This window comes from Arthrobotrys flagrans, assembly GCF_004000055.1.
Source record: "Arthrobotrys flagrans strain CBS H-5679 chromosome Unknown unitig_0, whole genome shotgun sequence".
In the NCBI taxonomy this organism is placed as follows: domain Eukaryota; kingdom Fungi; phylum Ascomycota; class Orbiliomycetes; order Orbiliales; family Orbiliaceae; genus Arthrobotrys; species Arthrobotrys flagrans.
The window spans coordinates 8216040-8241389 of NW_027137550.1; the positions used below are offsets into that span (position 1 = coordinate 8216040).

General features: G+C 46.6%; 10 protein-coding genes across 12 annotated transcripts; 4 read left to right on the top strand and 6 right to left on the bottom strand.

Annotated features, from left to right (window-relative positions):
- Positions 1-14: 14 nt before the first annotated feature.
- On the bottom strand, positions 15-975 carry DFL_005398 (uncharacterized protein; the record flags this gene model as incomplete). The annotated part of the gene is made up of 6 exons (XM_067634651.1): positions 15-242; positions 300-349; positions 415-446; positions 504-630; positions 693-899; positions 966-975. 6 exons carry the CDS (start codon positions 973-975, stop codon positions 15-17), a joined length of 654 nt encoding a protein of 217 aa, XP_067492699.1.
- A 293-nt stretch (positions 976-1268) lies between these two features.
- Positions 1269-1949, bottom strand: DFL_005399 (uncharacterized protein; the record flags this gene model as incomplete). Its single annotated transcript, XM_067634652.1, has 1 exon — positions 1269-1949. The coding sequence occupies one exon, from the start codon at positions 1947-1949 to the stop codon at positions 1269-1271; it is 681 nt and encodes a 226-aa protein (XP_067492700.1).
- A 554-nt stretch (positions 1950-2503) lies between these two features.
- Positions 2504-4359, top strand: DFL_005400 (uncharacterized protein; the record flags this gene model as incomplete). Of its 2 annotated transcripts, none has more annotated exons than XM_067634655.1 (8): positions 2504-2671; positions 2735-2845; positions 2907-3482; positions 3542-3557; positions 3609-3842; positions 3929-3989; positions 4061-4141; positions 4257-4359. In XM_067634655.1, the coding sequence occupies 8 exons, from the start codon at positions 2504-2506 to the stop codon at positions 4357-4359; spliced, it is 1350 nt and encodes a 449-aa protein (XP_067492701.1). The 2 variants fall into 2 exon arrangements, with proteins under 2 accessions (XP_067492701.1, XP_067492702.1); XM_067634656.1 differs by having other exon boundaries at positions 3609-3785; positions 3869-3989.
- Positions 4360-4675: 316 nt separating this feature from the next.
- Positions 4676-6118, top strand: DFL_005401 (uncharacterized protein; the record flags this gene model as incomplete). Of its 2 annotated transcripts, none has more annotated exons than XM_067634658.1 (1): positions 4676-6118. In XM_067634658.1, the coding sequence occupies one exon, from the start codon at positions 4676-4678 to the stop codon at positions 6116-6118; it is 1443 nt and encodes a 480-aa protein (XP_067492704.1). The 2 variants fall into 2 exon arrangements, with proteins under 2 accessions (XP_067492704.1, XP_067492703.1); XM_067634657.1 differs by having other exon boundaries at positions 5672-6118.
- A 4469-nt stretch (positions 6119-10587) lies between these two features.
- Positions 10588-12011, top strand: DFL_005402 (uncharacterized protein; the record flags this gene model as incomplete). The annotated part of the gene is made up of 4 exons (XM_067634659.1): positions 10588-10591; positions 10657-11049; positions 11193-11638; positions 11703-12011. The coding sequence occupies 4 exons, from the start codon at positions 10588-10590 to the stop codon at positions 12009-12011; spliced, it is 1152 nt and encodes a 383-aa protein (XP_067492705.1).
- Positions 12012-12968: 957 nt separating this feature from the next.
- DFL_005403 (uncharacterized protein) lies at positions 12969-14767 on the top strand (the record flags this gene model as incomplete). Its single annotated transcript, XM_067634660.1, has 6 exons — positions 12969-12993; positions 13264-13804; positions 13864-13941; positions 14007-14064; positions 14203-14588; positions 14671-14767. The coding sequence occupies 6 exons, from the start codon at positions 12969-12971 to the stop codon at positions 14765-14767; spliced, it is 1185 nt and encodes a 394-aa protein (XP_067492706.1).
- A 518-nt stretch (positions 14768-15285) lies between these two features.
- DFL_005404 (uncharacterized protein) lies at positions 15286-15735 on the bottom strand (the record flags this gene model as incomplete). The annotated part of the gene is made up of 2 exons (XM_067634661.1): positions 15286-15528; positions 15655-15735. The coding sequence occupies 2 exons, from the start codon at positions 15733-15735 to the stop codon at positions 15286-15288; spliced, it is 324 nt and encodes a 107-aa protein (XP_067492707.1).
- A 1252-nt stretch (positions 15736-16987) lies between these two features.
- DFL_005405 (uncharacterized protein) lies at positions 16988-18481 on the bottom strand (the record flags this gene model as incomplete). The annotated part of the gene is made up of 4 exons (XM_067634662.1): positions 16988-17057; positions 17139-17500; positions 17651-18338; positions 18396-18481. The coding sequence occupies 4 exons, from the start codon at positions 18479-18481 to the stop codon at positions 16988-16990; spliced, it is 1206 nt and encodes a 401-aa protein (XP_067492708.1).
- A 2278-nt stretch (positions 18482-20759) lies between these two features.
- On the bottom strand, positions 20760-22133 carry DFL_005406 (uncharacterized protein; the record flags this gene model as incomplete). The annotated part of the gene is made up of 2 exons (XM_067634663.1): positions 20760-21204; positions 21274-22133. The coding sequence occupies 2 exons, from the start codon at positions 22131-22133 to the stop codon at positions 20760-20762; spliced, it is 1305 nt and encodes a 434-aa protein (XP_067492709.1).
- Positions 22134-23474: 1341 nt separating this feature from the next.
- Positions 23475-23979, bottom strand: DFL_005407 (uncharacterized protein; the record flags this gene model as incomplete). The annotated part of the gene is made up of 2 exons (XM_067634664.1): positions 23475-23819; positions 23923-23979. The coding sequence occupies 2 exons, from the start codon at positions 23977-23979 to the stop codon at positions 23475-23477; spliced, it is 402 nt and encodes a 133-aa protein (XP_067492710.1).
- Between the last annotated feature and the right edge of the window lie 1371 nt (positions 23980-25350).

Consider the following 25350-nt stretch of genomic DNA (forward strand, 5'->3'; position numbering starts at 1 on the left):
TCGTAACCGATGCGCTATTCATCATCACGATCCTCCACGCACTGACCGTGCTTCCGATGGCACCCCGACGGGCATTCAGCATCCGGATGAAACTGCCAGTTGAATAAACCGTCCGTCTCGTTCGCTGCGATATCTGGGATCACAATCGTGATCGGGGCGCCGTTTCCGAAGCCCGGTTGCGCAGCGGCTCTGTCGGCCAGCGATTGCATTCGCACACTTATGAGGTATTTGGTCCAGCCCATCTGGAAGATATCGATGTATGTTAGCGGGGTTGGTTAGGGGGGGTGTTGGTTACGCACGCCGTAGAGGCCGGGACTGGATGTAGCGTAGATTACTCTTTGGAAGCCGGCTTGGAAACGTCAGTTGTTTGTGAAATGTAAATGTGCACTCGTGTGAGGGATCGGTCGGCCTCACCGTGTAAGATTGTGGCACCACACATGGCACAGCTATGTTGGTGCATCAGTAGGGTGAATCCGTGGGTGGGAGGTTCGGAGAGAGCTTACGGTTCGGCGGTAGTATATATCCAAGCATTCTTCCAAATAGCATTGATTTCATCGACGCTGTATCCTTCATCCTTGAACTTCTTGACACAGTTGCGGATGGCGTCTACTTCGCCATGCTCCGTCGGGTCTATTTCTTTACATGTTAAGCATCCAATCTTATTCCGTGCTTTTGACGTATTGCAGGCCTACCACCGGATGAATCTTCTTTATTATATCCGGTGCAAAGAAGTTGTCCGTCCGTACCGTTGACGATGACCGAGCCGAATGCATGTTTGTAACAGGGACTGGGGAGAGCTGATATTGATGCTCGCATGTATTTCCAGTCCAGGTCGGTTACGGATGGTGTTGAGGTTGTGGTGGATCGGAGGGAGAGAAGCCCTGTCAGGTAGCCCAGGACTGGGTGGCGGTGTAAGCGTTAGCATCGATATTACGTAAAGCTTAAAATCGCAGTCCGGCGCGTACCTTTTTGCATGATTGGGATTCGATTGGAGTGTTTTCTCGAGTCGATTGATCAAACTTTGTGTTTGCAATCGAGAGGAAGAAGCGGAATCGAAGTTTCGAAGCCTGAGATTTAGAATTTTGGTAGTGAATCGCAACGGAACGGGAAACCGGTGGGAGGTTGGGACGGAGCTGGCCGACAACACGAAGCCATGACACCGAAATATGATAAGGTTTACGCATTTGATATCTGATATAATACACAGCTTCCAAGCTACAATACGCATTCGCATTCAAAAATAGCATTAAGGATTTAAGACAATGACATCATGCGGAACGCATAGCGATCAGTTGCAATTGCAGCAATCCCAGACAGGAAATAACGACACTGCGCTCGAACTCCGCCGAAGCATCGACGTATTGCCCGTTCATGACGAACTTCCCCAGCTTCTTCATGGAGTGTTTACACCAAACGAACATCCCGACGACCTCACCGCCCTCGTCCACCAGTTTCCACCCTTGCTGCATTTTACTCTTTTTGCTGCTATCCTCGATATCAACTCTCGTGGTGTTCTTCCAGACAAACTTCTTCCCGGAATTGGGGTCGGTCCAGTTGTACCACCAAGTCAACTTTGACTCGTGGAATTGTTCGATCAACTGGTCTTGTGGCGTACGCTCCTTCTCGAGTTCCCGACCATCGGCTCGGAAATGGAATTTTGTCATCATCATGTTGCTGCCCATCTGTGCGACCAATGGGGCGTTATTGCTGTCGCCGGCGTGAAGGGAGACGTAGCGTTGGCGTAGGCTACTAGGGCGGGAGTAGTGATACTCTGCAAAGTATGCAGGGGTTTTGTCGTCATATTTAACGATCTTTGAAATGGACTTCCAACCGTTGACGTAGTAGATGTGGAAATTCTTCGGGGAGGGGAGGTCGGTGAATTTGGAGTCTATGGAGTAGATCGATTCGTTGTCTTCGACTTTGGAGTCGGATTTGCTGAAGAGACCCATGGTTAACGATTAATGATGGAGCAGCGATTGATATCCAGACAGCTTGAATTCTCAATCGAAGTGGTTATGCGAGCAAGTTATCAACCGAAAGAAGGTTAACGTTCGATGATATATATTTTTATATTCGAACGTCGGTGACGATTTCAAGGAATACGATAAAGCAAGTATTCAAGACAATTAAAGTAAGAGTATCCTAAATTGGCAATACGAGCTACGTAGAAGAGAACCTAAAGAAGGCTTATAACGTCGCCTCCTGTCTGATCGCAGACATGTTATACCTCGTACAAGTTTCCCGCCAATGACATGCAGTTTTCCGGCGGCAGTCCTGGTCGGAACGTCGGTGTGAAAGGAGGCGCTGCCGCACCGTCGTGGCGGTGTTGAGGAGGAGTTGAAGTGTTGTCTCGGCTGTTTGACTTGGGGATGTGACCGATATGGAAGCCGGGGATATCGGATACGGGCTCGAATGATGCCTTATGGTTGTTCGCTCTGATAAGGTTGACTTTGTAGCTTACCGATAGTTCCTCTTCGATTTTGATACCATATAGTCGCTCAAGATGGCATCGCGGTGCGCCTTGCTCGATCTGCCGCACGAATTACTGCATCAGATACTACTCAATGTTGACCCCGCAGACCTTGCACGGGTTCGGTTGACGTGCGCCTTCCTGGAGAGGTATCTAAAGAAGAACGAGTTGTTATTCAAGGAGCTTTATCTTCAGGAGTGGGTAGGTTTTTGGGGGATAACTCGAAGGCACGGAACGGTTGTTGACGAAGGATATTGTTTGTAGGACGAGCCGGTGGAAAAGGCGCCGGTGAGCATCGGGTCGACTTGGGAGAAACGGCTGCAGAACGCGGTTTGGTTGCGGAAGGTGCTGGAGTCGGAGGACGTCGATGCGAAGGTAAACTCCAAACACCGATTCCGATGCAGGTTGCAAAGCACTAATGGATTCTGGAGCCTAGCTGAACGATTATCAAAAAGTGGTCCAACTGATCACAGCCCTTCTTCAAGTTGAAGACCCCACGGCGTCTAAAAACCTAGACTTCCTTGATGAAGCTTTCGATAAACTCAATCTCGATACACTGCTATGCCGTTCCTCTTTATTCGAACAGGCTGGAGATGTAACCCACATCCCGGCGGATACAGAATTCGAACGTCAGCTCTCCGCAAAGCTCCATTGCCACTACGGTATCCCGATAGACCCTCGAGGTAGAAAATCCAAACCGACAAACCCATGGGCTCGATCGCGGGTTTACGATTTAAGAAACTATGATACGAATACCATGTGGGGTCCGTTTAGAAACGATGGGTCGGGAAGGGTGGACTGGGAAAAGGTGGAGGCGATAATGATCGTGCTGGGGTTTAATATGAAGGTTTTGGTGGAGGAGTCCGATGTGCCGTTTGGGGCTCTGTGGGCGGTGAAGTTTAGAGGTGCGGTGCCGTATTCGGCGCCGCAATTAAAACTGGGTTTGGAGAATGTATTGGAGTTGCCGTTGGAGGCGAGGGATCCTTATGGGGTTACGGGTACTTGGTTGAGGGTTTGCAGTCCGATCATTTCACAAATACTTCTCGAGGGTCTGCTAACAGAGTATAACAGGTGGTTTGCTTTCTGGGTAGTATTGCACTTTTACGGACAAATTCTGGGATAAGCTAATAGGAGCTAGACTACCACGACTTCTACGCCTTCAATTTCGGCTCCATGGCACCCGCTGACGGCGGGCCCCGCCCACCAATCGATATCAGAGAAGCAATCCGTTTCGTAAAGCTGGGGATAACAGTCACGAACATCGAACCCCCAGGACCGGACGACGGCCAAGAACTCCCGATCGTTCATTTCAAAGGTGCGTCGCGTCTGATGCACGCCTTTTGGGATCCCAACGCGAATTCAGAACTTACTGGTGAGTCTTCTACTTCGGAATTATAGGGGTGTTGGGAGATTCGAAGGATTTGGAACCGGATATTCCTGACGACTTTCGGTATGTAGGCACCGTAAGGTTGACGAAGGAAGGGGAAGTTAGGTGGACGAGTTTTTCGATATTTCAAGGGTACGTTATCCCTTTTTTCACCCTTCAAAGGAATAGATTTGGATTTAATCAAGCTTACGATGGAAATATAGGGAGGAGCGGTGGAGGAGCGAGGGTATTCAAGTCGGAGGGCTTTGTACTGCCCGTGGAGTGTTGGGGACGTGGTTTGATAAGTATGTTTTGCTATAGCTTGACGACGTGCATGCCTGCACTTCCAGCCGAGGAATTCGTGGGCACGTAATGTCAACGTATTTTTGTGGCGAAAACGTTGACAAAGTATCGTTGTAGGGACTTTGATCCGCATGGACCTGCGGGGCCCACGGCTTTTTGGAAGACGAGTAATGAGGTGGATCCGAATATTGGGGAAAGTGGGGGGGAGGGGAGTTTGTAGACACGACTTTATCTTATCGCACGGGGTTCAGCCAATACGCACTGGGGAGTATATACAAGTAATGGAAGTGGATATTTTCTTATAGTATTGGGTGGTTCGTGCTTTACATGTGCTTGATTACGTGGGCGGCATTACGCATGCCTGCGAAGTGAGGAGTCGTCGCAACTCATAAATTGCAACAAAGCCCTCGTTGTGCAAGGGTTATATATTCAGGACCCGGCACCTTTGGGAGGTGGAATAGAAAGCGGCTGATTAAACCACGTACCGTGGAATGGTTCACCGGAGCGAAGCAAGTACATATTGCGAAGAGCAAACAATGGAGGAACGCTTCGATATCGTCATCGTCGGCGCGGGACTAGCCGGCATAACCGCAGCATACCGGGTCCAAACCATGCTACCTCGCAAGCGGTTTATCATCCTCGAAGCGCGAGAGCGTATCGGGGGCACTTGGGATATATTCAAATACCCAGGAATAAGATCGGACTCCGATCTTACGACTTATGGATTTCCATTCGCACCTTGGACGGAAGAGCGACAGATCGCGAGCGGTCCGGAAATAGCGGATTATATTCGAAACACGGTTACGAAGTTCGGAATAGATGAAAAAATTAGGCTTAATCGTCGAGTTTTGACGGCGGAGTGGTCTTCGAGGGAGAAGAGGTGGGAGTTGACGGTTGGTGTGAACGGGGGGGAGGTTATTATTCACGCGGGGTTTGTGATGTGGGCATCGGGGTATTACGATCAGCGAGAAGGGCTTAATCCTATCATCCCTGGGATTGAAAGATTCGAAGGCACAGTGGTCCATCCGCAGTTTTGGCCGGAAGGGCTGGATTATGCCGGTAAACGCGTGGTAGTTATTGGCAGCGGAGCTACGGCTATTACCTTACTCCCTACGATGGCGAAGACCGCAGCTCACGTTACGATGTTACAGCGCAGCCCTAGTTATGTTCTTTCGATACCTACGGTTGCTCCGGGAGACGGGGTTTTGAGGAAGTATTTACCGGGGTGGGTTTCTTCGCGGGTTATTAGGTGGAAGTATTTGTTATTACCGAGGTTGGTGATGGAGGTTTGTAGGTTGTTTCCCGGGTTGGTGAAGATGGGGATGAGGTGGATTACGAAGGCTAAACTGCCGGTGAATATTCCACACGATCCGCACTTTGAACCGAGGTACAATATGGGGGAGCAGAGGATTTGTCTGGCGCCTGATGGTGACTTTTTTGAGTCCCTACACAGGCAGAATGTGGGGGTCGTGACGGGGAGGATTGAGGCGGTTACGGATAAGGGGATTGAGTTGGAATCCGGAGAAAGACTTATGGCAGATATCATCGTTACTGCTACGGGACTCAAAATCCAGCTTTTTGGGGGGGCGGATGTTAAAGTCGATGGTCGGTCCATCAGAATCAATGAGAAATATACGTGGAATGGAGTTATGTTGCAGGATGTGCCGAATGCGGGCATGTTGATTGGGTATACCAGTACGGCTTGGACGCTTGGAGTGGATATTATGGCGAAGTTGGTTGTTAAACTTATCAAGGGGATGGAGGAAAGAGAGAAGAAGGTGGTTACGCCAAGATTGGATCCGGAGATGGGGGTTAGGCGGGCGAGACTTTTGGATATCAACGCGACTTATGTGAACATTGCGGTAGGGAGTATGCCGTTGGCGGGGGATAGGGGGCCGTGGAGGAGGAGGAGGGGTTATTTTGAGGATTGTTGGAAGGTGGGATTTGGGGACTTGGGGGAGGGGGTGGTGTTTGAGTAGCTGGCTACGGGATTTCCCTTGATGGGGGCTTGCAGAGAGGTTGTGGTTACTAGATCTGATATGCTGTGTAATGTAACTATGCGTGATACTTATGCTCTTATGTCGTCGGTAATTGTATCCGTTATATCCGGTATACTTGATTATATTATATTATCTTGCCTGTTTTGGACTCCTGTTCGGATTCGAATGATAAACCAATCTGGAGCCCTCGTGAGTCTATTTGATGGAAAAGTTAGCAATTTAGAGGTATCAGTTCCTGAGCACGTTCATTTGAATATCTTCAATCATGCATGCCAAGGTTATAAAGAGTCGCAGCGTTAACGTCTGGTTCTTTCTACTACGCCCAGCGGCCTTGGATATTGCCTAGCGAATATATGTATAAATATATAGTTTAGCAACAGCTAGCAAGACGGGTATGGTTAATCTCACCGCCCTTGAGCCGTTAATACTATAGCGTTACACCCGGTGGTTCTTTTATCTCTAAATCGATATTGTTTCCATGAAATCCTAGCTCAAGAAACATTGATCATCTTGGCTATGGGCTTGATAAATAATCAACCATTATTTCATAATATAATAGCCTAAAGACTAACCCGAAATTTTGGAACAAAGCTATAGATGAGGCATATATGTACGTAAAACATGCGCTGAAGTCTTAACTTGTTTCCACCAACCAAGTTAATGCCAAGATATGCAAGGACCTCTTCGACTGTTCACACCCTTGTATCGTCTGAGGTAAGGCTAAACCTGGAGTAGGGCATGGGTCTGTGTGTCCCTGCACCAGCCGAATAATATGCTCAAGCTCCTAGCGAATGGCAAAGAGTTCTGCTCCTTGGAATCAAGTCGAATCGGGCCGTAAGATCGTGGGATTGAGGACCCGGGCCCGATTTCAGGGCTTTGGCGCATATACTGTAATTCAGCGAGCGGACGTAGGAACTGTAGCTTCGGTTGCAGGAACAATTCCAGAATCCTGAGTTCATTAAGCTCGTCCGCCCTCCCCAGAGCGAAGCGGATAAAACGCAGTCGGAAATTGTTATCTACTTTTCGTTATTTTCGATATAAACAAGCTAGGAACCGTGGATCAGGCCAGGCGAAAAAGCCAAAACTCGCCAGGAGGGAGGCTTTCCGGTCCGCCGTTAGGGTGTCCATACCTGGTTACATGGTGCATTGTCGTATCATATCCGCTTACCCCGGATTGATTCGCTGTAACCGGATATTTCCGTGGCTTGTGTGGCCATGGGGATTTGGTGGTCGGTTCGGGGTTAGGCTGGTATAAATCTTTTCTGCGGGAAGTGTATAAAAGGATCTTTGGATTTCCGTTGGAATCTCTCGTTTCTGTAACATCCCATTGCCATAGTCTATCGAAAAAACCGAATTATAAATTCTAGATTCCAATTTTAGAATTACGTACCCGTTCTCGAACTCAACTCTCTACATACCACCATGAAGGCGGCCATCTTTTTCATTGCTCTCGCAGGCATCGTTTCTGCAGCACCTCAGGTATCTACTACCGAGATTGGTCGTTGGTGTAGCGCTAAAATTTGTTAAATTTGCTTGTGGACCTGTTAGATAATAGATACTAATGAGCGCTAACATCATTCCGTCATTTTCCTATATAGCCACACCTCTACAAAAGAGAAGCCGGAGCCGCTACAGCTACCTTAAGTCCAGTTCTTCCAACATACCAGCCATGTGGCGGTCACGTCGTCAACCCTCAGACCTGTCCAAGGGGCTATATCTGTGTCGACAATCCACGCACGTGTAGTCAGGCTGTTGATTGTCCTGGAATCTGTGTTATTCCACAGGCCTGTGGAGGGTTTGCTGGATTCCCTTGTCCGGCTGGGAAGAAGTGTTATGATGATCCGAGAGATGATTGTGATCCTAATAATGGTTGGGCCGATTGTATTGGAATTTGCATTTAACGTGTTGGATGTCGGATTTGGTCGGGTGAAAGAGGGTGCGGTGGTGAGGAAGGGGTTGAATGTCAGACGTTATTTGTACGTGTATAGTATTTATGTACACATATGAAATAAAAATACCTTTAGCAACATGATTTTGTCCATGCTTTTCAGGTCGATTTAAGTTGACTGTGGTGTATAAATGCCGCTTAGGCCCAACCTGCTTCATCATATCGATCAGTGAGGTATACAGGGTTCATAGATCGATGGGGTTCGATGCTTCTAATAAATGTTGGAGGTGTTATATACGAGGACGTTGAAGAGAATTATCGTTTCGAGTCTCTCGAGAGCCAATTGGGCAACTTTCAGCCCTTGGATATCGATAACCCGCGTATCGACGCAGATGAGGGCTGTTCGTATGAAGATTACGGCCAAGGCCACGACTTTAGCCATTTTCTTATTTTCGGCATAATTACTATGCAGTCATTGTTTTTGCTGCCTCCAGTAGTATTCGATGATTTTTGTCGTAGCCGCTTTGTTTATATCAGTAGTTGCGTATGGTGGCTCCTCTATATTTGTACGGATGAGCTATGTATGTGCGAAGAATTCTATTATTACCGTGAGGGATGTTTGTATATATATGGGGTGTATATATAAGTATCGACGTTGATATTGATCGATAAGGATTGGGCCTGTACTTACGATGATCTCAAACACTCTTTCGCCGAAATACTTCTAGGATCTCGCTTCATGCGGTCCTCCGAAGATTGATGAATGTACTGGAAGTCTGCCGGGTTCTGCAGAATATTTTGAGGCCCTGTATGCCTGTGTTTGGCGTAGACGGCCGTGAGAAGGTGGATGCGACTTTGAAAGAAGTATTCTGCAGCGATATCTTGGCCGAGGGGGTCGGCTATGCGGTTGATGGACCAGCAGAGCTGTAGAAGTTAGTTTAATAGAGGGGTTATTTGAGGTCATCGTAGATATATTTGCTAATTGGTATCGCTTCTTAAATTGCCAGCGTATTTGATTACGGGGTAGATTGGTGGCCCGCCATTCCATAATAATTGGTTCATGCCAGAGATTATGTGCTTTGTTCTGAGATTACTTAAGTAATTAACTTATGAAACCCATTAATGCGGCATTCTCCGTCCATCACTTTTTTTTTTTTTTTTGAGGGCGGGGTATATGATGTAAGTACATAGCTTCTGGAAATATGGTCGTAATTCCATGTCCAGGTGCCTGGATTCAGCCTCTGTCGCGTGGAAGAGTAGCTAGATGGAAATTCAGGATAGAGAATATCCTGGAGGGTACCTTAGTCTAGTCCATGTCGGGTTTATGTTAAGAGGGGAAGTCCATGTCGATATCCTGATACTTTGCAATTCTAATGTGTAGTATTGAGGATGAAGGATGTTTGTCTACTTGGTTTTTTAAAGTCTAATCTATCGTGATATCCACCATCCACCTGCGCTTGAACATCGCGGCCTTCAAAGCTCATGAACCTTCTCGGAACCTTTCGTATGTGAGAGGGCCGGGATAACGCTACTTCTGTTTCTCTTCGTAACGAGGTGACGGAGGTAGAAATCTTGAGTGCTCAAGTACATGATTGCGTAAAGTATCGCCGCCAACATAGAGCACTACTTTACGAGATTTGCTGGCAGAATATACTGCCGCAAACGACTACCCAGACTGAAGAAACGTAGAGATATACTTCCGGCCAATCCAAGACATCGTAGCTCTCGTAGAAGGCTTCCAAGATCTTCAGGATCTAACGAAGGGTTTTCGCATATTTGTGAAATGCCCGTCCTCCCTTTCGATCGCTGAGAAGTCTTCCGAGAGGAATTCAGCTCACTCCATGAGTCTTCAGAGAAACACTGGCCCACTCCTCGTTCCTTTTTATATAGAAACTAGACCTTCGGTTTGTGATACTAGCCGGAAATAACGTAGTCGATGTTCGCGGTAGCTATAAATTAGACGCTCTGTCAACCTTAATATTTTTTAATAAATCCCTAGAAAGTAGCTGCAGGGCTGGTCCCGCTTGAAAAAGTGTAGGGACACACAGTGGCCTTTAGTCTTATAAACCATGATACCGGTTCCACAAAGTCGCCTAGTAGCCCCTTAGTAACTACACTGCGAGATGGATATAGCTTTTGTTTTAACTGGTTTTAGGTTAAGCCCTATGTCGTATTTCCGCTCCGGAAACTTCCTCTCGAACACCTTCGCGCAATTGTGACACAAACGCATCAGCGCTGCAAATGTTGCCTGAAAGTTCGAGAATCCCCACACGATTTTGAGGCCCCACGAGCGGTCCTGATTCTTGTTTAAAAACAAAGACATGAATCATAGAACAAAAAAAAACATATCATGACTACATAGTCTTGCGATAATATTACTTCAGCTCTGTTTGCAACTATTTAACCGAAAGCCTTAGTTGTAAATATTTGTATGTGTAAAATGCTTGAAAACTGAGTCTAGAGATCTTCGTACATTAACTCACAAGGGCAAGCTAGCGCGACCAACCGGAATATACAAAGGGAATACCATCCAGAATAATAAAACGCCACTTGCCCGAATATGAGTATACCAACGACTCAGCGTATCTTTTAGTTGATGATAGATTGGAGGACTAACAATACGGGTTAGGCTCGCAGCTAGAAAGTTCATTCAACTTTAGCCTAGTCGAGGCCATTCCAGGCCCTTCTTGTGAGCAATGGCTACAGGTCGAGAACAGTGAAGATTCAAGTCATCTCCGAGAAGGGCCTTCGCCAGCCCCATCCCCACCATCGACGGCGATGGAGACGATAGGAACCGAAGGGATAGATCTAGAGTCAATCGACTTTAAAACTTACAAGATGAGACGTCTTAGACCATACGCTTACCAGTATCCCACCGTTAACATTTCTATCTGGGACTCCTCTGAAAACTGCTGGAGCCCTTGTCGGGCTGAGAAGATCAAGCTAGTCCTCGCAAACAAGAAGCTAAAACTAGAGAGACATGTTACAATTAAGGAAGTCCTAGATGGGGGGTTAAGACGAGGTATCTTGCGTTGGTCTCTTTCCTGGAGTGGAAAATGGAAAAAAGGATCATGATGCCGGGCTTTTTGGAAAAGTTCGATGCCCCTCCGACGCGGATGAAGAAGAGGGTAGTGACGAAATATAAACCGATTTTTTATTTTGAAGTACCGAATGGAGGGGTGCTTCGGAGAGTTCGGGAGGGCGATACGCCGTCCACGGCTGCGGACGATACCCTAAAGGCGTTTATATCATTACATCGCATCCAAGAAAACATTATTAAACAGCTTCCTTCCTCCCCTCAGTCAGTTTGGATCCGCCTGGAATCGAGTGCCCGAGTCTCTGGCCAGAGCGGACCTGTGGAAATATTACTAGGTCCAAACAGCCGATATCAGCTTGTACAGACATGTGACTTACCGCTGGGCGGCAGGCCCCCATTTCTATGGGATAATGAGGGTTTAGAGGATATACGGCAAATCGAAGAAGATAACATGGGTGTCTCTTTGATTTCAAACGGCCTTATTCAGAAACAAGAGGGTCCAAGTGCTGCCACCCGAGTCCTCAGATCTTCTAGGGGCGCTGAAGCGGTGTTTACAAGTAGGGCTGAAATAAATGTAAGCATGGCACGTGAGACGTTTAAACTAGTTGGCTAGAAGTTAACCATATATCCTTCGATAGCGGGCTCCCGAATCCGGTATTGCTGAATCTGAGGCGGCCAGCAATACGCGATTGATTGAGACCGTTTTCATGGGAGAGAAGTCCGCTGGGACGGACTCCTCTTACAACATGCCGATTCCGGAACCTTCTATGTCAGAAGGAACATCGAAGGAAGAAAGCCGGCTAGAGGATGAACAAAGTATACTCGCTCGATTAGTAGAGATCGACAACCAAGAACTTGAGTTACTTCGGGAGAAACAGCTATTAGTTAGAAAACTCAGGGCTATTAAGAGTACCAAGGGATCGACCGGTACCAGGGGAAATACTTAGTCTTCTTGGATAGTCCCAAAAACAAACCGGTCTTCAGACCCCCTTTTCTTTTTCAAAAAAATGAACGCCCCAAAACTGCTTTCTTTTTTTTTTGTCTCTTTCAAATCAAAGCTGATGCGGCCATTGTTAATGAAAACTGAGGAGATGTTAGCCCTGACCTATCGGAAGGCATGACTCTTGTTAGCGTGATAGCAAGGCCAATGAAATATTGTTTCTGGGGTACGAATGATATATAAAGCGTTGTCGTTGAAGAAAGGTTTGAATGTGTACCGATCGGGGAGATTCATTTCTAGAGGCTAGTGTCAGATATCGCTCTGAGATTGATTATTCAGACAAACTTTCCCGAATTTTAGCTTTAGGCCGCAATCTTCTTCGGCGAATTTATGCGCGTGGTTTTGTAGGAGCGTAGCGAGATTTAGACTTTTGCACTGTTTGAATACTCACGATTGAGGAACGGCATCACAACCATGTGTCTGCAAGGCTCATATGGACCTCAAATACTCAAAAAGAAACCGGTATAACCATCCTTCTTGATCTTTGGGTTTTAACGTTGGCAGGCAGATCTGTCCCCCGTCAAACTTAAGCGCTATGTTCTCCAGATCTGAGAGTCTTCTTATACTCAGAGATATAGTTAACATTAGTTTCAGGTCGTTCATAATCAAAACAACCTTAGAACATCCACAGAACGAAAAGCCGTAAGTTTGGTAGCTTGAAAGTTCGTGAGTAGCTCTTATAAACACGCTTTTATTCTGTTGGGACAGCTTTGAAGGTCTGACCAGTGAGCAGCTCGATTACATAATGAAAGGGCAGTTGCCCACGTTGGGAATTCCGGGCGAATCGGAGTTCAAGTACTATCTGAACTAAGCTTTGCGAGACGGTCCGCTTATTGGCTGCATCTAGTGGAACCAATGCAAGCGCAGGGGTTCGGTCGACTTCTGAGGCCGATCTTGATGCATCATGACGGCAACTGGCAGGAGAAGCAGTTATTAATATCGATGAAATTATATCTGGTCAGCGTTTGGTATTTAAGGCCTTGGTCTCGAGACTCTTGTAACAGTTGTAGAGATAGGTCAATGTTGTTGCATTTTGTCCTAGTAGGAACGAAGACCCAATGGAACGGCGAACCATTTCGTATACCACACCTCAGGCGATATATTAGCCGTCCATTAGCTTCTCTTCCTACATCGCAACTCCCTTAAACGTAATAGATAGCCTTCATGTTTTTGGAATTAATATAATGCGTATCTTAAAGGTCTTCGTCTGCCTACCATTGGCCCTTCTTCCTCGCAATGTGTTGTCGAAACTATCCTCGTGCCCACAGTCGGAATTCCGCTACACTCCACCGGTTTCTCCCTGACCAAGATCGCTGATGGTTTCGCGCATCCCCGTCAAATTGCTATTGATAAACGAGGCCAGCTTATTGTCGCCTCGCTTGGAGACGGTTTGGTAGGCTTGAAAACTGCCTACGATTCCAGCGGTTGTCCTTCCGCTACCTCAAAGAAGGTGATCGTCCCAGACCAGGGCTTCAATTTCACCCATTCCGTTCTCTTTTCATCCGGTTACAAAACGTTATATGCTAGTACACCCGATGTTGCATTGTCTTGGGAGTATGATTCTCGCCTATTCAAGGTTAATGGGCCCGCGAAGGTCCTCGTCAAAGGGATGGCTTTGAGGAATCCGTTGGCAATCACGAGGGCAATGGCTATTCCGAAAAGATATCCCAATCTTTTGATGATTTTCCGGAGCTCAGAGGGCGATAATGATACGGCCGCAAGTATGGTATCTACAGGGAGGTGCGAAACTTCTACTCTTCCCAAAGTACTTACTGGATTAGTTAAAACGCGATACCTAGATCCATGATTAAGATCTTCGACCTCAACAAGGTTCCAGACGGCGGTTACGATTATGTCAAGGATGGTATGGTTTTTGCGTACGGTGTTAGGACCGTTATCACAACTTTTGGAATGTCGATAACGGGGCCGATGTCATGACCAGATATGGCAAATCGATCGGCTTGGACAACCCAGCAGATGAGGTCAACTTCCTAGGTTCTGTATGCGCGGAGGATGGCACTAAAAGCCCACCAAACTACGGGTTTCCGGCTTGTCATGCGGTTTAGAATGTGATATTTTCGCTTCCGGATGATCCCTTACATCTTTGAATAACTGCTGAAACTTGATGCCATCCACAGTCGTCGGCTCTAGCGAATAACACCCTAGATTTACAAGTCGGTGAGAGTTTCACCGTCTATCCCAAAATATTTAACGACCAGCAATGCCAAACGGAAACTGTGCAGCCTCGGTTGTCGATATTACCCCATTCGGCTCCTCTGGGAATACGATTCTATAACCCGCATCGTCCAAATCTCGGTATCGAGCTCCTTGACTCTGCATTTATTACTTATCACAGTCCGACTGGGCATAAAATTGTGAATGTGCCGTTTAATAGACGGACAATTTATACTCCTCCAACGACAAAACAAGGCACCGTTGACTTTGTATGGACGGATCCGAGCATCGATCTTTCGAACTGTAAGAGTGAGATCAACATTGGCCCGACGGCTATCGAATGTTTGAGGTATGTATCCAGCGCTAGTTATTCTTTTTGGAGGGCCATGAACTTTGTTTCGGAATCGAGCTGACGGACAGTGGGCGTATAGTCCCGTGGGATTAGCTTTTGATGAGGCCGGGAGGATGTATTTCACATCTGATCAAACTGGAGAGGTTTTTGTAGTTACTAAGGACGAGAAGTCGTAAAGCTGTCGTCTCAGCTTTCCTGACGTCTGCGCTTTAATGATTCCTAGAAGATTCAGGGCCTAGGCCAAGCCTCAGTTAATACTTTTTTTAGCATTTGGTTCCTTGGTTGCGATATGGATCTAGCGGCTGTGTGGCGATTTCGTCCGATATCAATGACGGAATTCCCATGAAAGCTTTAGATGCGATGGAGCGAAATGAAATCCCATAATTCATATTATAAAATGTCATTCACTTGTGCTTATATGTACACGCTATAGACTACTGCTATACATGATAGGAACAAGCAGTGGGATCAGTTCGTGTCGAATCCCGCACAGAAGGATCCGAAGGGAAATGCATATGGTAATCATCGTTGAGAAGATTTCAAAAAGCCGAAAAGGAAAACATGCAACATCCCGCGCTGTGCGAGGGTGAGGCGAATGAGAAACATGATACCACTGATAGCGGGGTGATAAGACGGTGAAAGTAACTAGCTAGCACCATATATAGAATCCCACCACACACGACAATCGAGACAATCATGCAATCGTGCGGCGAGAGGGTGGGCATTGTTCGCTTTCACTGTCGATATCTCCTTCATCGTCGACAGTAGAGGCATAGCCGCTAACGTCAACGCTACAATCAATACTGTAGTCGGTACTATAGTCAGTGGTCGCGCCGGATGCAGCCTCGCTGGAAACAGAGTCGCAATCGTATTCGCGGCTGTAGTAGGTCTTCTTTCTGCCCTTCTTAACCCCTTTGCCCTTTTGTGATTTGCTTTTCTATGATGTGTCAGGATCGGTAGGTCATATGTATTGATATAGTGGAAGACACACTTATGCCGGCTGTCGAGCCGAGCTTTTGACGCTTGTCGCGTTCGGTTTTGATGGTGAATTCGAGCCCCCTACAGCCCCGCGGAAACCCAACTCGATCTTGTGATACTCTCCTGAGGCTCCAAAGGGATTGTCTGCCGGTGGGGCAGGTGTCATTTAATTCTCGTCTTTTGTCTGCCTGTTAGTTTGCATAGTGAAAGAAACTTGTTTTTGAATTCCTCATCGTCATCCGGGATGAGACATTGAAGACGTTGTTTGTAGAGATCAGAGGTCTCGTCATCGAGTCTTCCGATGTGGAGACTATTGCCGTGCCAGATGGGGTTGTCGACGATAAGAAGGTTATCTGGGGATTGCAGGATGGAGATGAGGTTCGTTCTTTGCAGGCGGGTTGGCTTTGATATAGGGAAGATTATTGAAGAAATGTATATATTATGTTGTTGGGACTGAGATTGATCAAGGCGACGAATGGATGATGAGATGAGCTTTGAATAAATAGAGGAGAACCCGGGACTTTTATTTAGACCCCGAGTGATGGCGAGGGTTCTGAGAGGTATCCTTGATCGATACGAATACGAGCAGACGCGTGCTTGAAGTACACGCGCTGTCAAGCTTCGCTAGAACATTATGTTTTAGTGGTGACTTCGACATTGACACCAGCTCGATAGTCTGGAGTCGGTTAGCTTTAGGCCGTTCGAGAGCCTCTATGACTCTGCAGCTCTGGGTCGTGGATGTCGAGCATGCATAACTTGAGGGAGGAAGAAAGCGATAACCGTATCATATTAACGGCATGGGCGAAATTAATGTAAACAGAGGTATCTAGATGACGGCCTTCGGACGCACCATTGACCGATGCTGATACTCTCGAGTGGATTTGAGGATGAGAATAGCTATTGGAGCTCGAGGGATGACCGGTGAAGAGCTATACATGCCTGCATAGGATGAAGTTAGAGGAAACGTTGGTGGAGACTCCCGGTGGTTCTGAGGTGCAAAATCGAGATTGGATGTTGAGTAGGTAGGAGCTTGAGGATGTCATTGCACGATCTTAATGTTCAGTGAAGGTCTAGAAGAGCTAGAGATCTCAGCATAAATCTTGGGATGCAGTTGGAGCTCGCTGGCTCGACGTCACTCGGCGTTTACCATAGCATGATCATATGAACGTATCGGTACTCAAGGGCTGTTTCATGAAATGGTCCATCATGTCTAGCGCAGCAAGACGCTAACTGGAAACTTCATTATTGAATTACAACTTTTCCTTGTTTCAAAGAACGTTCAGGATTCCACGCGTGGATGAAGATAGATACTACAGTCTAACTAAGCTATATACAGACCTCGAGTTACTGTTATATACATATTTGTGATAGATCTTAGCGCCTTGAGGGCAAGATGCGGTCATATAGTGCTGTGCATATTAGACACTGATAACACCGGTACCGGCGGAAGCGGTAATGAGATCGCAGACTCGGCATGCTGGGGAAGCACTGGATGATAGATTAACTTGTTAGTTCGATTCCCGCATACCAGTACTCAATCGTCCACAGTGGGAAATCGCATAAACTTACGTATACGAGTATGGTGGAGAGCTTAACGACCCAGCTTGAGTGATTCTGATGTCAGAGCTATCGAAGATATTGTTACGGTGAACAGCATAACCGTCGTAGTCGGAATCGAGGTTGGTAACAATGGCGAGCTTGGTATTGCGGAAATGGTTCTGTTCCACCAGAACCTGAGCACCCATGCGGGAATTGATTCCAGAGGTTGGGATGTTGGTGTAGCAGTTACTAAAGATGTGAGCGGTTCCGAAGCGAACGGACGGTAGACGAGAGTTGACGTTGGTGAAGGAGTTGTGATGGTATGTTACGTGAAGTTTTCCGGTGTCTTCGCCGGCATTGTTATCTGAATGGCCGACGAGAGAACCTTTCCACTATTATAAAGGGGTGCGTTAGTACTAATCTTATGAGAAAGTATGTTTATCTTATACGTCCCGAGAAGCTAAGATCCTCGATGGTTCGACCGCTCTTGAATATATAGCTAGCTAACTTCAGAATCGAATATTAAGAGGAAATTTACTCACGTGGTCGCGGAACTTGTTCCAAGAGATTGTGACAAAGTCAGATCCATGGCTAACATCGAGGAGTCCGTCGAAGTCATCTTTTCCACCGACGAGGCCCAAGCTGTAGAATTCGCAATGATCCACCCAGACGCGAGTAGAACCGTCAATGTTTACTGCATCGCCTTTAGCCGGAGGGCTCAGCTTGAGGTTGCGGATGATAACGTTGGAAACACGACGAACGTAGAGACCTCCGCCCACCATGCCAGAGTTGGAACCGACTCCTACAATGGTGGTGTCAGACGGGACTCGGTACGTTCCACAGCCATTAAGAAGGCCGCTGATTCGAATCACACCGCCTGTGGTGCCACTAAGGGCAGCCTCAAGCGCGGAGCAGGATGTGACAGTGGTACCAGATCCGGAACCACCACCAGTTGTCCCAGTGCCGTACCCCTGGAGCTGGTTGACCGTTGCGCTACTTCCACTGCAGGTACCGCCGCTAGAAGAGGTAGTTGGGTTCGCCGCAGAGCTTGTTGTGGTGCGAGTAGTCGTGGCCAAAGTGGTTGTTCTACTCGAAGTTGTCGTAGTTCGAGTGGTTGTAGTGGTCGTCGAACCCCCTCCACAGCTACCTTCAATGCATTGGCTGTACCATTCGTTGGATGCTTGGCAGCACCACCCCGAGACGCAACTAGTTGGACCTGTCCAGCCGTTACTTTAGAGAAGCAGAAGGTTAGAATCTCTCGTTGAAGGGCGAGAGGCTACAACATACCCTCCGCATTGTCCCCACGGTTGTGCCTGCGCGATCGCCTGCGTGGCGAAAGCAAGAGCTAGAGATATTTGCAACTCAGGACGCATGTTGATATGTCTTAGTGCGGTCGGCGTTGTTTGGAGAGTACTCTTTGAGAGGTATGAAGATGTCGTTGTCGATCTAAGAGAGGACGGGCGAGCAGATATTTATATCGTTTTCCTCCTAGCATGATCGTCACTGTAGATGGAGTATGTTTCATATTCTCCACAGGTAAACCGTCCGTGAAACTCTTCTTCCGAGGTTTCCATCATCCTGCAACTTCATTCCATTAAGTTTTTCGAATAATGCTTTAGCTTGTGCTCTGATGCCGAGGCGGACAATATATTTTCCAGCGGAATTGGAACCCAGGAGATCTATGAGAGAATATATATTGGTATTAGATTATAGTTTCATCATCTTAAAGTTAAGCGGAACAATTGCCTAGAATGTCAATCCATGGTATGCAAGTCGAGTCCATCGGGAACGTTGTAGTTTGGAGCCGAAGCATGAGTTGGCATCAACTTGGCAGCCCACATCGTGCCCTTCGGTCCCGCAAGCCAAGCGCTGCTGCGGCGACTGGTCAAGCCTTGGGGCTCAACCCCAAACGGTCAAGCCGGACGTCATGCCCTACAAGCCGCCTTTTGTATTGCATTAGTGGTGGAGACGGCGAGGAAATAAATCGGGCTATTTCGTAAGGTATATAGCTCATTTCTTGTATTGAGCTTAAGAGAATTTCCACCCACCATTGTGTTTTGTTCCTGATATGGTGCGGCTCGAGCGCTCTATGACTCTGTCGACACTCGATCAACGGTATTCCCACCACTTCGCTTTTATACGGGTCCGTTAAACTAATGTGTTTACTGTGGGGTAGTCTCCGGCCCATGGGTGATCTCGCAAACGTGCCATGCAGTAAATCGCATCAACTACAAGGTGGAAGGTTAGGAGATATTGTGAACAGTATTGTTGGAGTCGGCAACATGAGAGTCCGATAATGATGAAGGTGATCTGAGAGGTTTTCCGGTGAGCTAGCGTAATGAAGAGCAATCTCGTTTGCGTTGCATTTGTGAAGTTGGATTAGTCCCATGACCTGGTCTCAGAGAGGTGTCGGGGACCTTCCTGCACCGCGCACTATCCAGCAAGACTACCTCTCTTCCTATCATCAGCATGTCCAATCTCCCTACGATTTACCACTCCCAAGCGAGCGACAACCCTAGCGTGAAATACCGTCAAGAATCCCCTCCAATCCCTTGGTAGTATGACGGGCCAAAGCAGTTCCTCAGCAAGTAGCCACAGAAAGCAGATTAGTAATGATCATATCTTCGCATCTAATGACCTGTCTACACGTTTCGAGTGCTCAAGAGTTTGTTGTCGAATTGGTAGCCACTAGATAGAAGTAGTTGTTCGTCCGGAGAATTTCTAGAATCGTGAAGAATACGGTCTTCACGACCATTGATATGATCTGATACATACTTAAGTATATACAGGGCCTCATATACCAAAACACTCAATGATTAAGTAGCAGCGTCGACGACAGCCGTGGATGCCTGCTTGATCTCGTCTCCGAACGGGAACCGTGTATCGAATCCCACGCCATCCGATGCATACTGTCCCCGCGGGCCTCATCCTGAATGAGCATATCTGCCATCTGGCTCTGTGCGATCGCGCCCTTCCACGCCTCGTTTTGACTTCTGCCAGGATCAGAGGGGGAGCTCACATTATTGAGCAATATCCCCATCGTACAGCCCACGAAATCCCACATGGCATAAACGCGGTTCTTCGATTTTGCCGGCTTCATGAACGGTTGTTCAGCATTTCCGGTCTCTGCCATGCCCGCATGGTTGATCAAAAGTGAGAGAAGATGCTGCGTGGCACGGAAAACAGCGATATATCCAGCATCTGCACCGTATGGCGGCTATGCGGCGATGAAATATTCGGAGAACTGTCTGCGAGTCGCTGAATTTGGATTCAAAGCTATCTTGGGTTGGTGACTTGGTATGAAGCTAGGTAGGTGATATTATAATCGCACGGGGATCGCGACGATTTTATTTGACTACTAGGTAACCTTTAGGTAGCCTTTAGATGTAGGAATTCTTTCAATGCGATGCTTGGGTTAACGAGATCTCGAGAGGTTCGCGGGTTGCAGGCGGAAGACACGTCAATCGACCATCCAACCAACACATGCAGGCTGCTCTAGTGTGACAGATCTCGTACGAGATTCGGCTTCAACCATTGGCAATGACGAAGTGTTGCAACTGAGGCTAGATTCTATTCTATAACAATTATATCGACACGTCAACTGCAATTCTTGTTTCTATGATAGCTATCTATGTTCGTTAGTTATGTTCGTTAGGGTAGCTCGGCCACAGATTCCTGCTGGCCCGCTTCTTCTCGGTGCTTCTTGTTCCTGCTGAACCACCAAACCAACGCTTGCGCGATAAAAATTTGCTCTATAGTGTACAGTACAACCGGAATCTGGATCTTAGCCTTCATTTCTTCAGGATATCTCGTCCACATGGCGGTAACAATCGGCAACCCCAACCCTGTGGTTTTAGCTGGAGCGCAGAAGCATACCGCGATAAAAACGCCCCGGTCGAGTACGCGAAGTCGACTGATAAAAAACCTTCGCTCCCGCCACTTGAAGGATGGATACGGGATTCGAACATTCGATAGAAGGACACAAAAGGATGTGAAGGAAATATAAAGTCCGATATTAACGAAAATTACCAGAATCAGGAACTCCTTTGGCATCTCCTGGAGGGAGCCCGTAGCGAAACAGGAAGAGAAAGCCGTCCTAGCTCACTAGATCAGCTAGGTCCAACTTATACAGTGGGATGGTAAGTGAGGGGGATCGTCGACTTACCAAACTAATAGAGTTAAACAGAAGGTCGAAATCCTGTTCAGAAAGAGTTTTTTTACCGATTTTGAGGTGGTCTCGAACCCAATATAGCCTTGGATAAGCTGGCCCATAGTCAGGGGTAAGAGGACGGTGAGACCGATTTGTTTGAACACATCCGCATACAAAGATCGGAGCTGTTGAAGATCGCTAGCTGGGCGGACGGCATCGAAGGATCGGTCCATTGTCGGCCAGAATACATTCGTTACAAGAATCGGAGTTACAAACGGTCCGAGGAGATTTCCAACCGTCACAGAGACGAGGGCCGCAGCTTCATCTCCTCCTGATAGCCTAGTCATTATGATGTTGCTACTTAACGTCGTCGGAATGCATCCAGTCACAATCATTCCGGTGAGAATCTGACGGTCAAAGACAGCCTTATCTCCAAACTCTGCTACCAAAAGGACGATGCAGAAAAAGACTGTTGGAATGAACAAGAAGGAGAGGCCTTGAACTGTGAAGTGCAGTCGCCAGTTCGAAAAGTGAATAAGGAGCTTTTCAGTCTGAATCGATAGACCTGATACAAAAAATATGATGGCCACTGCGCCGTATATTATAGACCATTCGGAATGGACATAACCGTGGGACTTCGCCACATCAGGTGCAAAGTATCCTGCGATACACGCTATGGCGGTACCTATCACTAACCATTTGTCGAGTATCCATTGTACTATCTTTTTGGTCAGTGCCCATGACTTCGATTTTGTTCGATTGTTGTCGTTTATTTCTTCCTTGGGTTGGGACTCTATCTTTTCTTTCTTCTCGTCGGATTGGTCTCCAAGGTCCTTTGGTGGCGGACCGGTTGGCTGTACGGTCGAGGTTTCCATTATGACAGTCAATTTATTCTGAGTGCTAGTATCGAAGCTATTGTTTTCTACAATTGCATAATTGCAACTATCCTTCCGTATTTAAACCTACTAAGAGATATGGCATCTTTCAACGATATGACGCTAGCACAGTACTTATCGGATAAAAGGATTTCGGGCAATTGCCTATCTCGCTCTACTTGCCTTTTAAAAGGGACTGTTTGAGGCCCTTTATGCATGCCTATAGCTAAATCCGCGGTACAAAAAATCTGTCGATTCCACTTGCCGAACAATCCGGCCGAAGGAGAATTAGTCATTTGTTGGAAAATATAACACAACACATTTGCAGTAGACTCTTCTGTAATGAGTCCATGATGCACCTGCTATAGGGCTAATACAATTGCCCTTCTTTAACGAAGGCCTGGAATAATGTCAGTTTATTCAACTTTTACCTGGAACGGAAGTTTCTGGTATTGTGGCTTAAAGAACCGAATTCATAGTCGCCCACTGGTTTGAGAACAAAAGTCCACAAGTTTCGTCCCCTCACTATCTAGCACATTCCAGTTTGAGTGATCCAATTTGTTAATTTCACTGTAAGTATTTGCAAGGCTTTTCATTGGTTATTTAGAACAGATAGTGAAGCTTTCACTGGCAAGGAATTTGATCACGATATCAATTGAGCGAAGTCCTGGTTGTGTTGTCAAACTGGAATGGTTCCACGGCCATCATAGAAGCACCTCGATATTTAGACAAGTGCGACCGGGGCACACTATAGGACGGCATTTGGTACTGTTTGAAGGATATCCGGATGGAATAGTGGATTATGGACCCCATTTGCCTTCACTAATATTGACATTGCTCTCAATTATAATCAACCTGCTAGCGGAAGCACTAGAACTGCAGATATCGGTTTCAACCACATGAGTCAACTCAGTCAGATCTTCTGCTTTAGCGCGTCTAGATACTATAGAGCGTGGGTAGATAAAACCACGCATTTTGGCATTATCACGAGGTCACCTGTCATAATCGCAATTCCTGCAATACTTGTCGCTCTCTTCGCAGAATCCCTCGCAAAGATTGAAGAGACATTTGCCGTCCGCATAGGCTCTAAGGAATGTCCGCATTCGCTTTAACTTAAGCTATAATCACCTTCATCAAATTATATGAGTACGGCAGAAATCATGATTGTAGCTACTAAATTCCGGAGCGGAGCAGCAGATTGCAGATTTTCTTCAAAATTGAGACGGGATTTCATTCTCGTTTGGATATGAGGTATTTATATTTGCAGTATAATCAATATGAGGTAGCAGTTTGATTTTACTCTCTCTTTAATATAAAATGATTTTCAATCTAGAATAATAGCTAGGCTTCCTCGTCGGGGATACAAACACCACTACCGCTTCCCGGAGGTCCAGAACTTGGAACTGGATTCTTCTTGCACATGTAGCCTTCTGCGCATTCGATACGCGGGAATATGGTCCTCCCGCAGAAAAGATCTTTCCTGTAACCGCAAACACCACCTTGGCACTCAAAGGCATCTTTTGGACAATTGGCGGAATTCTTGCATTTTTTCCCAAGGAAACCTTCGTCGGGGATGCAATAGGTGCATGTACCCTCGCTATTTCGCTGTGTGCACTTATAACCTTCCATTTTATGACATTCGGTCGTTGGAGTCTTTGCAACCGCCTTTGATGGGCATATTTTGGACTATTTTTTATATAAGTTTTAGAATCAGCGAAAGGCTTCAATGCTACTAGCTGACTGCAGAGGTGTAGTGATATCATCATGATATCTGCTCTTGGGCACTTACGGTCGGAGCGGCGGTTGCTAGGGCAGCGAGAAAGATAATGAGGATAGCGCCTTTCATTTTGTTGGGCTTTCTAACCACAAGCTAGGCTATAAGAATGGGTAAGCTGATGGATAAACTTCGATGAGATGACCCTTACATATGATTATAATATAAAATGTGGAGTGTTTCGTCTCAGTAGCCAGCAGTAGCGGTGCGATGCTGTGGGAAAATGCTACAGGTAACTGAGGCAATAGGTCCAATTTATACCATCAGCTATCTAGACATCTGGTAGTTAACGATTTTTTTAATTATAATATATCGTTAATAGCCTCGAATTAAAGTATTACTGTATTATGCAGTGTCGTTGAAAGAAATTCCTACGTCAGATACTCTAAGAACCAACAGGAATCGGTCAGCGATTGATAGTTTGTGTACCCGGGATAAGCTAGCGAGAACGAGGCCGGTATCTCGAGCTTGCTCATCCTCGGCTGCAATCATCGTATTCCTTCACTCTCCGACAATACCTGCCCGCAATTACAGTGGTAATTCATCTGCTGACTTTGGTTTTGGAGGCATGAGTGCAATCCGGCGGTTATTTTGGCCTGAGTATATGACCAAATGAACAGTTCCATGAAGGTAGTATGGGTACCATGTCCTTAATCTAGATAGCGCTATGACCATGCATCCACCATGCCTGATGTCTTTCAATTTGATGTCGCCTGTATCCTACTTCCTTACAAGCTTAGCCGAATTTAAATCGAATGGTGGCTTGAAGTTACGAAGCGGATCAGTTCTTCGGCTTAATCCACCTACACTGAATATGTATCTCACGCTCAGACACTGATAATTGGAGCCGCGATCAGGTGTATTAGTTAAATGGGCGATGCTGGTCGAGACTAGGCGATACCGAAGAATCCGAAACTAAAATAAACGACGAGATACGTATCACGATATTTTAGGGATTTTTTTTTCAAGAACTGATGTCCACACCTGACGTAGGAAAACAGAACCGCCTGTTATTCTAAAGCTGTTGGTCTCAGGTTTATCAAAAAAAAAAATTATTAAGGTTCGGAATCTATTCACAAATGCTGGTAGCCGGTTGAGTCGCCAAGATGCCACCTTGTCGTGTGCCGCGAGATGTATGAAGATGAAAAATAAAATATATACAAAATCCAAGGCGAGGAATGGGGAAAAAAACGCCTATACACGCAGAGGTCAGTCGTTGCGAGATCTGGCTATACCATTCAACCTCTTGACCCCTTCTGTTCGTTTGATACCAGTACACTTCATAGATAAAATTTCATGCATGCGATTTCTGGAAATCCCATGCGGCCTATTTGATTCGTCACCATCCCACGAAGCCGTCGCTTATAAGATGGTGTTGCGAAAGTTCGTGTATCGTATTAAGATGTCTAATTCATACGAAACCTTATTTTTGTGCATTTACAA